The 16,573-nt window shown below is 42.9% G+C and overlaps 1 protein-coding gene across 3 annotated transcripts in view; it reads left to right on the forward strand.

Moving 5' to 3' along the window:
• Positions 1 to 16,573, forward strand: part of LOC129815605 (calmodulin-binding transcription activator 1-like) — a 109,005-nt gene that overhangs the window by 61,581 nt on the left and 30,851 nt on the right. For all 3 annotated transcript variants that reach the window (XM_055869567.1, XM_055869566.1, XM_055869568.1), the window contains exons 4-6: positions 7,792 to 7,859; positions 12,486 to 12,621; positions 15,396 to 15,467. In XM_055869567.1, the coding sequence (XP_055725542.1) occupies positions 7,792 to 7,859; positions 12,486 to 12,621; positions 15,396 to 15,467 (276 nt within the window). The remainder of the gene's footprint in view (positions 1 to 7,791; positions 7,860 to 12,485; positions 12,622 to 15,395; positions 15,468 to 16,573) is intronic.

The following is a 16,573-nucleotide window of genomic DNA, read 5'->3' on the forward strand; positions in this document are numbered from 1 at the left end:
CCGTTGCCCCTAGTGGCCGGTTTTGAAGTCATGTCCCAAAATCCTGCTTACTTGGACGTATGTTGCATTTCGCAGTGAGGTGAATGATTTATATACAGGTGAAGTCGGAAGTCTACATACACCTTAGCCAAATACATTTAAACTCTGTTTTTCACATTTCCTGACATTTAATCCTAGTAAAAAGTCCCAGGCTTAGGTCAGTTAGGGTCACGACTTTATTTTAAGAATGTGAAATGTCAGAATAATAGCAGAGAGAATTATTTATTTCAGCTTTTATTTCTTTCATCACATTCCCAGTGGGTCAGAAGTTTGCATACACTCAATTAGTATTTGGTAGCATTGCCGTTAAATTGTTTAACTTGGGTCAAACGTTTAGGGTAGCCTTCCACAAGCTTCCCACAATAAGTTGGGTGAATTTTGGCCCATTCCTCCTGACAGAGCTGGTGTAACTGAGTCAGGTTTGTAGGCCTCCTTGCTCACACACACCTTTTCAGTTCTGCCCACAAATTTTCTATGGGATTGAGGTCAGGGCTTTGTGATGGCCACTCCAATACCTTGACTTTGTTGTCCTTAAGCCATTATGCCACAACTTTGGAAGTATGCTTGGGGTCATTGTCCATTTGGAAGACCCATTTGCGACCAAGCTTTAACTTCCTGACTGATGTCTTGAGATGTTTCTTCAATATATCCACGTCATTTTCCATCCTCATGATGCCATCTATTTTGTGAAGTGCACCAGTCCCTCCTGCAGCAAAGCACCCCCACAACATGATGCTTCCACTCCCATGCTTCACGGTTGGGATGGTGTTCTTCGGCTTGCAAGCCTCCCCCTTTTTCCTCCAAACATAACCATGGTCATTATGGCCAAACAGTTCTATTTTTGTTTCATCAGACCAAAAAGTACGATCTTTGTCCCCATGTGCAGTTGTAAACCGTAGTCTGGCTTTTTTATTGTGGTTTTGGAGCAGTGTCTTCTTCTTTGCTGAGCGGCCTTTCAGGTTCTGTGATTATAGGACTCGTTTTCCTGTGGATATAGATACTTTTGTACCTGTTTCTTCCAGCATCTTCACAAGGTCCTTTGCTGTTGTTCTGGGATTGATTTGCACTTTTCGCACCAAAGTACGTTCATCTCTAGGAGACAGAACGCGTCTCCTTCCTGAGCGGTATGACGGCTGTGTGGTCCCATGGTGTTTATACTTGCGTGCTATCGTTTGTACAGATGAATGTGGTACCTTCAGGTGTTTGGAAATTGCTTCCAAGGATGAACCAGTCTTGTGGAGGTCTACAATTTTTTTCTGAGGTGTTGGCTTATTTCTTTTGATTTTCCCATGATGTCAAGCAAAGAGGCACTGAGTTTGAAGGTAGGCCTTGAAATACATCCACAAGTACACCTCCAATTGACTCAAATGATGTCAATTATCCTATCAGAAGCTTCTAAAGCCATGACATCATTTTCTGGAATTTTCCAAGCTGTTTAAAGGCAACAGTCAACTTAGTGTATGTAAACTTCTGACCCACTGGAATATTGATACAGTGAATTATAAGTGAATTAATCTGTCTGTAAACAATTGGTGGAAAAATTACTTGTTTCATGTACAAAGTAGATGTCCTAACCGACTTGCCAAACCTATAGTTTGTTAACAAGAAATGTGTGGAGTTGTTGAAAAACAAGTTTTAATGACTCCAACCTAAGTGTATGTAAACTTCCGACTTCAACTGTATATACACTAGATGACTGACAGGGAGCAGAGTACGTGAGCAGAGTTGGGCTCCTGCACTCAATGTGCGCAAAAAAATTCTCAGCACACAGGAGAAAACTGCAGCTCCATATTCGCTCTATTCATTTTCTGTTTGAAAGATAATTTTACAAACATCCCATCCCTACTTTTGTGACTATGTACTATTAGTTTTTTTTAAGTAGGCTATCGTAATAACTTTCAACATTTCAACAACATATGCTATTAAACAAGGACCTACCTGATGAATAGCGGCTGCTATGTTAAAAAACAAATAGCCTTTTCTCTAATCTATTGATTATCAGATACTTCAGTTGAAACTGGTTCTGTTACGCTCACATTTTACAGTTGATAGACAGCTTTAGCACTGTTACAAAGTTAGATTCTTCATTTTTAACATAGCCTGTATAAAAATCTAAACGTCTCCAGTGCTGCTGCATGGGCTCATTCCTGTCTTATTATCAATTACACAGGCTGTGTGAACTCTTTCTTGGTTGACTCATATCAACATCTCTGCGCATTAGTGGTGGGGTAGGCAAAATAAATAAAACAGAATATGCCTAATTAAAAGAACAGTGGTGAAAGAAATGAAAAATGCTGGGCAGAGCTTGTCCAGATCTTGTGGTTGAGCGGCACCAGAGCGAAATTGGAGCGAAAGAGAAGGCTGACACTCCAACATTTTTAAAATCCGCTCCATGCTCCAGCCAAATTACGCTCCGCTAGCATCCTCTGATAGGGGACGATGTTTTGAAGCCATTCCAACTCCATCTTGGGAGGAAGCTATAGTAATGCATTTGTTAATGTCTACATTTGTTTTTGCCAAGTGCATTCTATTACAGACACCTTAATGCTGTGGTATTCAAAAAAATTTCAGCTGGGACCCCATTTTTTTCATCAGAACGTCTGGAGGCCCCATTTTTTCACAATAATTTCTTGTGACCCCACCCCACAACAATAACACAACCTTAAAATCGGTATAATTAGATTTTTACATCAGCAAATAACCTTCAATTCATTACATGTTCATCTCTTATCTCTTATATCTCTTGTATTTTTCAAATTATCTTTATCAAAAACTTTTTTATATTGTCCCAAATAGAATCTGTACTCTTGATTTTTTGTTAAATTTCTTCCTTTTTCTCTTTATTTTTTTATATATTTTTTTACAAATACCACTGCCTTAATGCATACTTCGTAAATTATATTATGTGAGCTAAACATTAAAATGTCCCCACTACAACAACAAAAACACTTAAATATACAGAACCATTCAAAAGTTTGGGGACACCTACTCATTCAAGGGGTTTTCTTTATTTTGACTATTTTCTACATTGTAGAATAACAGTGAAAACATCAAAACTATGAAATAACCCATATGGAATCACATAGTAACCAAAAAGGTGTTAAACAAATCAAAATATATTTTTGATTTTAGATTCCTCAAAGTAGTCACCCTTTGCCTTGATGACAGCTTTGCTCACTCTTGGCATTCTCTCAACCATCTTCATGAGGAATGCTTTTCCAACAGTCTTGAAGGTGTTCACACATGCTGAGCACTTGTTGGCTGCTTTTCTTTCAGTCTGCGGTCCAACTTATCCCAAACCATCTCATTTTGGTTGAGGTCGGGCGATTGTGGTGGCCAGGTTATCTGATGCAGCACTCCATCACTCTCCTTCTTGGTCAAATAGCCCTTACACATCTTGGATGTGTGTTTTGGGTCATTGTCCTGTTGAAAAACAAATGATAGCGCAAACCAGATGGGATGTTGTATTGCTGCAGAATGCTGTGGTAGCCATGCTGGTTAAGTGTGCCTTGAATTCTAAATAAATCACAGACAGTGTCACCAGCAAAGCACCATCACCATCACCATCACACCTCCTCCTCCATGCTTCACGTTGGGAACCACACATGCAGAGATCATCCGTTCACCTACTCTGCGTCTCACAAAGACACAAAGAAGCAAAAATCTCAAATTTGGACTCATCAGACCAAAGAACAGATTTCCACCGGTCTAATGTCCATTGCTCGTGTTTCTTGGCCCAAGCAAGTCTCTTGTTCTTATTGGTGTCCTTTAGTAGTGGTTTCTTTGCAGCAGTTCGACCATGAAGGCTTGATTCACACAGTCTCCTCTGAACAGTGGATGTTGAGATGTGTCTGTTACTTGAACTCTGTGAAGCATTTATTTGGACTGCAATCTGAAGTGGAGTTAACTCTAAATAACTTATCCTCTGCAGCAGAGGTAACTCTGGGTCTTCCTTTCCTGTGGCGGTCCTCATGAGAGCCAGTTTCATCATAGTGCTTGATGGTTTTTGCGACAGCGCTTGAAGAAACGTTCAGTTCTTAAAATGTTCAGCTTTGACTAACCTTCAAATCTTAAAGTAATAATGGACTGTCGTTTCTTTTTGCTTATTTGATCTGTTCTTGCCATAATATGGACATGGAATTTTACCAAGGGCTATCTTCTGTATACCACCCCTACCTTGTCACAACCAGTGGTGTAAAGTCCTTAAGTAAAAATACCAAGTCCAAAACTTAAGTTGTTTTTTGGGGTTTCTGTACTTTACTTTACTATTTACATTTTTGACAACTTTTACTTTTACTTCACTACCTTCCTAAAGAAAATAATGTACTTTTTACTCCATACATTTTCCCTGACACCCAAAAGTACTCGTTACATTTTGACAGGAAAATGGTCCAATTCACCCACTTATCAAGAAAACATCCCTGGTCATCCCTACTGCCTCTGATCTGGCAGACTCACTAAACACAAATGCTTCGTTTGTAAATTAATATCTGAGTGTTGGAGTGTGCCCCTGGTTATCCGTAAAACATTTAAACACAAGAAAATGTGCTATTCGATTTGCCTAATAAACTCAGAAAAAAAATAAACGTCCCTTTTTCAGGACCCTGTCTTTCAAAGATAATTAGTAAAAATCCAAATAAGGCCTCCCGAGTGGCGCAGTGGTCAAAGGCACTGCATCGCAGTGCTAGCTGTGCCACCAGAGATTCTGGGTTCGAGTCGGGCCCGCCACAGGAGTCGCTAGCGCGCGATGAGACAAGGATATTCCTGCCGGCCAAACCCTCCCTAACCCGGACGACGCTGGGCCAAGTGTGGGCCGCCCCACGGTTTTGCAGCAGTGGCTTCTTCCTTGCTGAGCGGCCTTTCAGGTTATGTCGATATAGGACTCGTTTTTACTGTGGATATAGATACTATTGTACCTGTTTCCTCCAGCATCTTCACAAGGTCCTTTGCTGTTGTTTTGGGATTGATTTGCACTTTTCGCACCAAAGTACGTTCATCTCTAGGAGACAGAACGCATCTTCTTCCTGAGGGGTGTGACGGCTGCGTGGTCCCATGGTGTTTATACTTGTGTGCTATTGTTTGTACAGATGAATGTGGTACCTTCAGGTGTTTGGACATTGCTCCCAAGGATGAACCAGACTTGTGGAGGTTTTTTTCTGACGTTTTGGCTTATTTCTTTTGATTTTCCCATGATGTCAAGCAAAGAGGCACTGAGTTTGAAGGTAGGCTTTGAAGTACATCCACAGGTACACCTCAATTGACTCATATGATGTCAATAAGACTATCAGAAGCTTCTAAAGCCATGACATCATTTTCTGGAATTTTCTAAGCTGTTCAGTCAACTTAGTGTATGTAAACTTCTGTCCCACTGGAATATTGATACAGTGAATTATAGGTGAAATAATCTGTCTGTAAACAAATGTTGGAAAAATTACTTGTCATACACAAACAAAGTAGATGTCCTAACCGACTTGCCAAACCTATAGTTTGTTAACAAGAAATTTGTGGAGTGGTTGAAAAACAAGTTTTAATGACTCCAACCTAAGTGTATGTAAACTTCTGACTTCAACTGTATATAGACAAGTGTGTGCCTTTCCAATCAAGTTGTAGAAACATCAAGGATGATCAATGGAAACAGGATGCAGCTGAGCTCAATTTCAAGTCTCACAGCAAAGGGTCTGAATACCCATGTAAATAAGGTATTTCTGTTTTTTTGGGGTTTTTTGCAAAGAATTCTAAAAACCTGTTTTCACTTTGTCTTTATGGGGTATTGTGTGTATATTGATGAGGATTTGTGTTTATTTAATAAATTTTAGAATAAGGTTGTAATGTAACAACATTTTGAAAAAGTCAAGGTGTCTGAATACTTTCCCAATGCACTGAAAACGTCCCGAAAACCATCTACGCACTTCAATGGGGCAGAAAGCTTTTTGTTGTTGTGATTCTGGATTGCCTGATAGCTAGCAACGATGACAAGAAGCTGCCAAGTGATACCATGTCTTGTTTTGAGGTGGTTTGTCTGATTTCATGTCTATGCTAATAACATGGGAAAAAAAGACTATCTAGCTAATCAACAACTGTAAAGACGTATTTGCGAGGCAGCAACTGCTCATTGTGGAAATATATTTGCGTTTTCAATACACATTGGAGAGGAAACATTGTTGACGACATGTAAAGTATCTAAGCCAACACCTTCTGTTTTGCCCCATAGTTGCGCATGCGTTGGTTTTGTTGCTAAACAACCAACCAGTCTATACATCATTGGCTGGATTTAACAGAGGTGCCCATGATTCATGTTCAACAGGGTCAGAAGCACAGACGCTTACACACACACACACACACACACACACACACACACACACACACACACACACACACACACACACACACACACACACACACACACACACACACACACACACACACACACACACACACACACACACACACACACACACACAGAGGGAAAAGCAATCATACTAAGTGCCTTCTCTGTAGCTATGGTACCTTCTTCTCCTGTATCTCTGTGTGTGTGTGTGTGTGTGTGTGTGTGTGTGTGTGTGTGTGTGTGTGTGTGTGTGTGTGTGTGTGTGTGTGTGTGTGTGTGTGTGTGTGTGTGTGTGTGTGTGTGTGTGTGTGTGTGTGTGTGTGTGTGTGTGTGTGTTTGTGTACCTCTTCATAGTACATTTCAAACAGCTGATTGACAATTTGCATTTCACAAAGAAAGGAGAAAGTAAGAGTTGAAGATTTGAACTTTGAGTGGAAGAGGAGGAAACAGAAATAGGGGAAGGGTGGACAGAGAAACAGAGAGAGAGCGAGATGCTAGAAAGGTACTGCAGGGTAAGCTCAGGCAGGCAGATCGCTGTGAGTGATTTTGAAATTGGATGTCTATCCATGTCCTGAGGATGTCGGGAAATGCCTTCAAAACTGGCCACTAGGGGCAACCGTGAGCACTATTACCATCAAGTAGGCTTGAGTTTGGCTAGTGTGTTGTGGATGAGGGTGTGTTCGATCCCAGTGGTGGACACTTGTTTTAATTTTGGGGGTTTTAACCCTATCCCAAACATGAACCATTACCTTAAACCATTCGGAATAAGTGCCTAAGCTTAATGTTTGAACCCTATCCAAAACATTAACTCTTAACCTTCTAAATGTGATGTTTGGAGTAACTTTGAAATTTGAAGTTTGGAGAAACGTGAATAAACGTCTTATTCTGCAGTGAGACTGTCAGAGCTTGTTGAGCTCAGGATAGCTGATGAGTGGAGCTTGGGCTCTATATGTTATCTACACAGAAACTTTCAGAGTGAACTTTTCTGCTCTCAGTGCACACACACACGCACACAGCTCTTATCTCTCTACACCTTCTTACCTGCAGAGTGTGTGTGTGTGTGTGTGTGTGTGTGTGTGTGTGTGTGTGTGTGTGTGTGTGTGTGTGTGTGTGTGTGTGTGTGTGTGTGTGTGTTTGTGTTGTGTATGTGTGTGTGTATGCGTGTGTGCGTGCGTATGTGTGCTCTGAGCTTTTTGTCCGCAGTGGAGGGTGACCTGGGTCAATCAAGAGTGTCTGATTGGTTGTTTCTCCAGATGGTGTTTCTAATCTCTCTCCTGACTGGCTGCTCAGTGGCCAGGGCTCCTGAGTGTAGCTATGGCGATAAGAGAGTGACAGTCTCGCAGTGGTCATCCGCAGGTCATCTAGAAACATCCTCACACACGCACAAACACTGTAAGGTCTCTAATTTCTCTCCCTCTCTCCAGGAGATTGCAGCGTATCTGATCACATTTGAGAAACATGAAGAATGGCTGACGACATCACCCAAGACCAGGTGAGACACACACACACACACACACACACACACACACACACACACACACACACACACACACACACACACACACACACACACACACACACACACACACACACACACACACAATAATTTATGGTAACACATGTAGAGCTTACACAGTACCTTTACTATCTAAAAATGTCAATGTAAAATGATGAAAACCTAGTCAGCTATAAATGTTGCATTAATGAATGTAAATGTATGATGATAAGTGATGTATAATTCAGGTTTTATGGGGGACGTGTGTGTTTAAGAGAGAGGTTAGCAGGATTTCACATCTGAAATTGAATATGTATAAGCATAACTGCAAATTAGTTATAGGGAGAGAGAGCGGGAGAGACGGATAGAGGGAGAGAAAGGTTTTTGAATTTTAAAATTCCCTTTATCGGGTCAAGACCCCGCAGTACATGAACATTCCAGCCTGTAAGAAAAACAGAAGTTTAAGAGAGAGAGAGATCTAAAGAGAGAGCGATAAAGCCAAATCCTATTCCCCATAGACCTGAACCCCAAGACAATTGTGTAGGTCTGAAGGCATTGGTTCTGTGTAAGTACAATTGATCAACTTCCATCAGAGGTTAAGTTGGAGCTATTACCATATAGTGTTTATCAATTCAATCATATACCTAGGCCTAGGGGGTATTAGCTAAGGGTCGATCTGGGATTGGGTGACTGTCACACTAGGCTATATTTTAATCTAGTTAACATCTGACTGGAGTTTAGCCTCCAGCCAGCTGCTAGAACTATGGTAATTGGTTATGACACTCGCAGGGCTAGCAGTCTGATGGATGGCAGCTGTAGACAGTCAGTCACATTAAATCCACTCAATTCAGAACCACAAAGAAATGGAGCCAGATTATGGTAGATTACAGCTAATCCCACTGTTGTGGGCTGGGGCTTTGGTGAACTATAGCATGCTCATATAGCCACTTTATAACAATTTTCTAGCAGGTTCATATCAGCTTTATAACAGTCTAATATCAGGCCCATATCAGCTTTATAACAGTCTAATATCAGGCCCATATCAGCTTTATAACAGTCTAATATCAGGCCCATATCAGCTTTATAACAGTCTAATATCAGGCCCATATCAGCTTTATAACAGTCTAATATCAGGCCCATATCAGCTTTATAACAGTCTAATATCAGGCCCATATCAGCTTTATAACAGTCTTATATCAGGTCCATATCAGCTTTATAACAGTCTTATATCAGGTCCATATCAGCTTTATGACAGTCTTATAGCAGGGTGATATCAGGGTTATAGAAGGTGTGTTATAGCTGTTCTCAACGCTCTGTCTTGATAAGTGGAAACAACTGGCTCTTCACCAGCAGTCAGTCACCTTCACACTCCTCCCATTCCAACATACCTCATCAACTCCAGCTAATGACTGTTTTAAACCTTAACACTCCTCCACGCCTTTCTCTCTCTATATCTCTCTCTCCATCCTTCCCTCCCTTTCTTTATCACTCTTTCCCTTTGTCATACACTCAATCTCCTCCCCCTCACTCACTCCCTCCCTCACTTGTTCATTCACCCCATGGGATACAACAGCTCAAGAGTTTTGTCAAGGGTGAGCAGAGCACCTAGTTCAAGGACACACAGAGGACACACAGAGGACACACATCCGGGAAATATCTTGACTGCACATTCTCTTTTACAAAAACGACGATACACACAGAACCAGGGGATCCTCGACGATACACACAGAACCAGGGGATCCTCGACGATACACACAGAACCAGGGGATCCTCGACGATACACACAGAACCAGGGTATCCTCGATGATACACACAGAACCAAGGGATCCTGGACGATACACACAGAACCAGGGGATCCTCGACGATACACACAGAACCAGGGGATCCTCGATGATACACACAGAACCAGGGGATCCTCGATGATACACACAGAACCAGGGGATCCTCGACGATACACACAGAACCGGGGGATCCTCGACGATACACACAGAACCAGGGGATTTTCAGCAAGCGGAGATTGCAAAGCCTTCTCTTCCTCTAGCACTCACAAACTCAGGAAATGCTTTTTATATCCCAAACAGCTTGGCACTTGAATCAATAGTATATGTAAAGTCTGGTTGAATCAGAGGGTGTGTGTGTGTGTGTGTGTGTGTGTGTGTGTGTGTGTGTGTGTGTGTGTGTGTGTGTGTGTGTGTGTGTGTGTGTGTGTGTGTGTGTGTGTGTGTGTGCGTGCGTGCGTGCGTGCGTGCGTGCGTGCGTGCGTGCGTGCGTGCGTGCGTGCGTGCGTGCGTGTGTGTGGTTGAATCAGATCCCTCATCTTTATATCATCTCTGTAACATAATTAGAGTTAACCGCGGCGGGATGAGTCACAGCAGCCGCGAGACACAGAGACTAAACTAAGCTTTGATCAGAGGGCTACTGTACTCTACTGAGAAACACAACACATTTAAGGTGGCAAAGAAAATAAGCTCAAAGTACATTCAATTTCACTGAGCGTGCTTAAATGTAATTACCATAATCTCTGGTCATGTACTTTTAGTGAAAAATGAACAAAAAGAAAGGAGAGGAATAAACGAGAGGAGAGAAGAGGAGTAAAGAGGAAAAGAAAGAATGTGAGGAGAGGAGATAGGAGAGAATGAAAGACAAGGGAGGGGAGGAGATAGGAGAGAATGAAAGACAAGGGAGGAGAGGAGATAGGAGAGAATGAAAGACAATGGGAGGGGAGGAGATAGGAGAGAATGAAAGACAAGGGAGGGGAGGAGATAGGAGAGAATGAAAGACAATGGGAGGGGAGGAGATAGGAGAGAATGAAAGACAAGGGAGGGGAGGAGATAGGAGAGAATGAAAGACAATGGGAGGGGAGGAGATATGAGAGAATGAAAGACAAGGGAGGGGAGGAGATAGGAGAGAATGAAAGACAAGGGAGGGGGGGTAGGAGAGAATGAAAGACAAGGGAGGGGAGGAGATAGGAGAGAATGAAAGACAAGGGAGGGGGGGGGGGGTAGGAGAGAATGAAAGACAAGGGAGGGGAGGAGATAGGAGAGAATGAAAGACAAGGGAGGGGGGGGATAGGAGAGAATGAAAGACAAGGGGAGGGGAGGAGATAGGAGAGAGTGATAGACAAGGGGAGGGGAGGAGATAGGAGAGATGAAACCCAAGGGGAGGGGAGGAGATAGGAGATAATGAAAGACAAGGGGAGGGGAGGAGATAGGAGAGATGAAAGACAAGGGGAGGGGAGGAGATAGGAGAGAATGAAAGACAAGGGGAGGGGAGGAGATAGGAGAGAATGAAAGACAAGGGGAGGGGAGGAGATAGGAGAGAATGAAAGACAAGGGGAGGGGAGGAGATAGGAGAGAATGAAAGACAAGGGGAGGGGAGGAGATAGGAGAAAATGAAAGACAAGAGGAGGGGGGGAGATATGAGAGAATGAAAGACAAGGGGAGGGGAGGAGATAGGAGAGAATGAAAGACAAGGGGAGGGGAGGAGATAGGAGAGAATTAAAGACAAGGGGAGGGGAGGAGATAGGAGAGAATGAAAGACAAGAGGAGGGGAGGAGATATGAGAGAATGAAGGGGAGGGGAGGAGATAGGAGAGAATGAAAGACAAGAGGAGGGGAGGAGATAGAGGGTTTGTGTGTGTGGGGTTTATTGATTGTTGAAATGCTTGTTCTGTCTCTGTTGTTAGGAGATAAGGCAGCAAATCCTCCACCTTACACACTCTCTCTCTCGGTCACACACACACACACACACACACACACACACACACACACACACACACACACACACACACACACACACACACACACACACACACACACACACACACACACACACACACACACACTGGTCCCACTGTTTCTGTAATGTGGTGATTGATTGAGGAGCTCCAGGGATGACATTGAGCTCATAGTACACTCAGGAGGAGATCTGCCCTCTGTGTGTAGAGCGTGTGTGTGTTTGTGTGTACAACAGCAGTGTGTGTGTGTCTTCACAGGTTTGAGGAATAGTAGCTGAGTAAACAGTTTTCCCGCTGTGCAGCTAAAGCACCCTGCTAAAATATTAACGTTTGTGTTTGTGAGCTAATATGTTAGCGTGTGTGTGTGTGTGTGTGTGTGTGTGTGTGTGTGTGTGTGTGTGTGTGTGTGTGTGTGTGTGTGTGTGTGTGTGTGTGTGTGTGTGAACATCTAACACAGAGGGGTGAAATGACAGAAAGATTCATAGAACCACATTCGTAGAACCACACAATCAGCGGTGGGCAGTGTGCATTTCTGTTAATCCAAGAATAACTTGTTTGTCCAAAAATAACCGGTCTCTGTTATTGGTCAGTTAATTGCTTTTCTTGTTTTGAGATAGTTCTGATGGTTGAGAGAGATACTGTAAATGCAGGTGTGATGCACTCTGGGTAGCAACAGACTGTCTCCTACTTCTACTTATATCATCCAATCATCCAATCACCATAGAAACACTAACAGTAATATGAGAGTGATCTACAGAGTAATAAATGTGTTATTGATATCTCTCCTTCTCTCCCTTTCCTCCTCCCCCCTCTCCCTCTTTCTCTCTCTCCCTCTTTCCTCTCCCTTGCTCCCTCTCTCCCTCTCTGCTCTCCCTCTTCCTCTCCAAGACCTCAGAATGGCTCGATGATCCTGTACAACAGGAAGAAGGTAAAGTACAGGAAGGATGGCTACTGCTGGAAGAAGAGGAAAGATGGGAAGACCACCAGAGAAGACCACATGAAGCTCAAAGTACAGGGAGTGGAGGTGAGCACACACACGCACTCATACATATACAGTGCCCTCAGAGAGTATTCATACTCCTTGACTTTTTCTCACCCATCTACACACAGTACCCCATAATGACAGTAAACATGCTTTTAAAAATGTTTGCTAATTTATTGACAATGTAATACAGAAATATATAATTTACATAAGTATTGACACCCCTGAGTCAATACATGTTAGAATCACCTTTGGTAGCGATTACAATTGCGAGTCTCCAAAGCCTTGCGTGCGCGTTCTTGCAAGTAGAAAAACATGTTGACTCACCCTACTTGTAGAGAAGGGCCAATGACCTCCTCTTCTCTTTCATGTTGACAAAATGGTCTATCACTCTGTCATGAAGTACATATTTGTTTTGTTGTCCAAGGCTACCTGGCTAAAATGATTGCTCGCTAGCCTAACTTCCTTTCATGGGCAACGTTAGCTAGTTAACATTAGCCTCCTACTAGCTACATATTGAACTTCCATCCTCTCAGGCCAGGGGCACAACAATGTATGAATTAATGGTTGGATCAGAATCGTCATTATAATGATTGGCCAGTAGGGAGAATTAAGTAAAACCACAAGTCCAAATCTCCATCCATGGCTATTTTAGGAAAGGGCTCATTTTAGCTAGCTGGCTAGTCACCGGAGGACAGCAACACAACGAGATGCAACAATTCAAGTTTTTCTGTCAATGACTTATGTTCTCGATGGGATTTAATAGGAGTGACACCAAATCCAACCTGGCTTCTCTTGACACTTTTTTTTGTGCGCCAGGACCATTCACAGTTGAGCTCGCTCAGTTTAACTCAACGCTGATTAGCTATTTTTTTTAAAGGGAGGTAGGATACTCGTTGGCTTCCCTTGCCTTCAATGCTGTGGGCAGCAACAATGTCATACTCGTTTGGACCAGACAGCATCATTCAGCCTCTTGGAAATTGAAGGAAAATTACGAAACACGGAGACGAAAGATAAATTATTTTATGTTTTTTTATTTTTCTATTGATCCATTTTTTCGGGGATCCATGAATACACGCCACTGGTCACATGGCCAGGAATCAGATTTATATCTGACTTCAAACCACCTACGAAGATGGTTTGAAATGTTGCTTGAAATATCTGATTTCATGTGCTTTTTGGCTGTTTAGACTGCAGGAAAAAGAACAGATTTGAATCAGATATGCAAATCTATTTTAATTTCAGGCTGTAACACAACAAAATGTGGAAAAAGTCAAGAGGTGTGAATACTTTCTGAAAGCACTATAGATGGAAGACCACTAAAGAGATGAAGGGATGTGAGGTGAAAAGAAGAAAAAAGGTTAATGAGATGGAAAAAGGGAAGAGAGTGGGATGGATTGACTGGATTGAGCGCTCGCTCCTGCTCTCCCTCTCTCCGTTTGTGAATCAGTCTCTAACATCCTCCCCTAGCTGTTTCTTATGTTACCAATACACACACACACACACCCTCTCTGTAGAATAAGTGTGTGTTTGGCTTCAGGCCAAAGATGATGTCAATGCCTCTTTCGACAGGAACAGAGAGGAGTATCGATCGAGTCTCAAGGCAATGGTGTGTGTGTGTGTGTGTGTGTGTGTGTGTGTGTGTGTGTGTGTGTGTGTGTGTGTGTGTGTGTGTGTGTGTGTGTGTGTGTGTGTGTGTGTGTGTGTGTGTGTGTGTGTGTGTGTGTGTGTGTGTGTGTGTGTGTGTGTGCGTGCGTGTGTGTGTGTGTGCGTGTGTGCGTGTGCGTGTGTGTGTGCAAGTGTCCATTTGTATGTGTGAGTCACATGCTACAGCTCTATAATTGATTATTCAGCAGAAATAGTACGCAAGCGGCGAGTGAGGAGTGTGACAGACATAAAAAGAGAGGGAATGACCAGGAGAGAGGGAGGAAGGGATAAAGGGACAGAGAGGGATTGAGAAAAAAGAGAGTAGAAAGAGGGATGATGAAGAAGAGAAACAAGCCTGTGGGGTAGATAGACCCTCATACAGAATGGAAATTTATGGAAATGCACTCTGCCTTTGGCTACAGAGAGAAGAGAGAGGAAGAGAGAAAAGGGGGGTAACCATCAAGGTCGTCACCACTATCATGCCTCATCCCTCTCTTTCTCTTTTCTCTCTCTTTCGCTCTCTGATTGTGTGACATCATCCTCTGCTAGAGAGATTGTACATTGCAGGCTTTGTTCAAATCTTCATCTTCCACACCTTTTGAACATGTCATGGCAGATAAGTACTGCCGAACATGACTGTGTGTGTGTGTGTGTGTGTGTGTGTGTGTGTGTGTGTGTGTGTGTGTGTGTGTGTGTGTGTGTGTGTGTGTGTGTGTGTGTGTGTGTGTGTGTGTGTGTGTGTGTGTGTGTGTGTGTGTGTGTGTGTGTGTGTGTGTGTGTGTGTGTGTGTGTGTACAAGTTTTACTATACTTGTGAGTACCAGAAGTACTCACAAGAATAGTAAACCAACAAATATTCAGAGAAGTGAGGACACTTTGCAGGTCCTCCCTTGGAAAAGGGCTATTTTATATTTAGGGGTTAGGGTTAAGGGTTAGGGTTTAAGGTTAAGGGTTAGGTTCAGGGTTAGGGAACATAGGATTTTGAATGGGAATCAATTGTTGGTCCCCAAAAAGTCCTCACAAGTATGACATAGTGTGTGTGTGTGTGTGTGTGTGTGTGTGTGCGTGTGCGTGTGTGATGTGCGCGCGTGTGTGTGTGCATGTGTGTGTGTGTGTGTGTGTGCATGTTTGTGTTTAACTCTAACCATGTCCTCTCTCTCTCTCTCTCAGTGTCTGTACGGCTGTTATGTCCACTCTTCCATCATCCCTACTTTTCATCGCAGATGCTATTGGCTGCTCCAAGTAAGCCATACAACCACAATACATTCGACTCATTATAACCTCAATTACTGTTGTGAAAGCATGCACTGAACTGGAGCTTGCTGACACTAGGGGCAAGTGAAAGTAATGTCTGACACTGATCCAATGTGCACTTATCAGGAGTCCACTGTACACATCATGAATGGATGGGTGGGTGAGTGGAAAAGGAAGCCCCAGAGGCAGCAACATGGTACCCAGATCTTATGCTTGTATTGAATTAGCAACTGAAATGTCAACAAAGTTGAACTCCCAGAATGTGCCTGGTTGGTGTTGTCATCTCTATCTATTTGTATATCTGACTCTGACCTAGCCAGACTCCACTGGGCTGGAAAAGTAGACACCCTCCTCTGCTCAAGTTAAAGATGGTCAGAGGGCCATAGTCAAACTGAGGGTCTTTAACCATGCCTGTACGCGCACACACATACATACTCATCCACACACACGCACTCTCCCTCTCACCCAGCAGGGTTTGAACCGTACCTGTGTGTGTGCTGAATCTTTCATACACTCCTGGAGCCAGAGCTGAGGGACCTGTAGCGAATGAGGGTTGAAAACACACACAGCCACACACATACACACACAGCAAGGTTGAGGGGGCTTGAGCTGTTCAAACTTTTATGAAATGGCAGGTGAGAATCTCTCCTCTGACACTCAATGCCTGGCATCTTTATCCTCTACTTTCATTTTCCCTCGCTCCCTCTCTCCCATCTTCTCCTATGACCATCTCATCTACATTGTAGAATAATAGTGAAAACATAAAAACTATGAAATAACCCAGTTAAAAGTTTGTTTTTTGTGACTGCACTTGAAGAATCTTGAAATTTTCCGGATTGACTGACCTTCATGTGCTGTTCTTGCCATAATATGGTATTTTACCAAATAGGGCTGTCTTCTGTATACCACCCCTACCTTGTCACAACACAGCTGATTGGCTCAAGCACATTAAGAAGGAAAGAAATTCCACAAATTAACTTTTAACAAGACAGACCTGTTAATTGAAAGCATTCCAGGTGACTACCTAATGAAGCTGGTTGAGAGAATGCCAAGAGTGTGCAAAGCTGTAATCAAGGCAAAGGGTGGCTACTTTG

The sequence above is a fragment of the Salvelinus fontinalis genome, chromosome 18 (assembly GCF_029448725.1).
Source record: "Salvelinus fontinalis isolate EN_2023a chromosome 18, ASM2944872v1, whole genome shotgun sequence".
In the NCBI taxonomy this organism is placed as follows: domain Eukaryota; kingdom Metazoa; phylum Chordata; class Actinopteri; order Salmoniformes; family Salmonidae; genus Salvelinus; species Salvelinus fontinalis.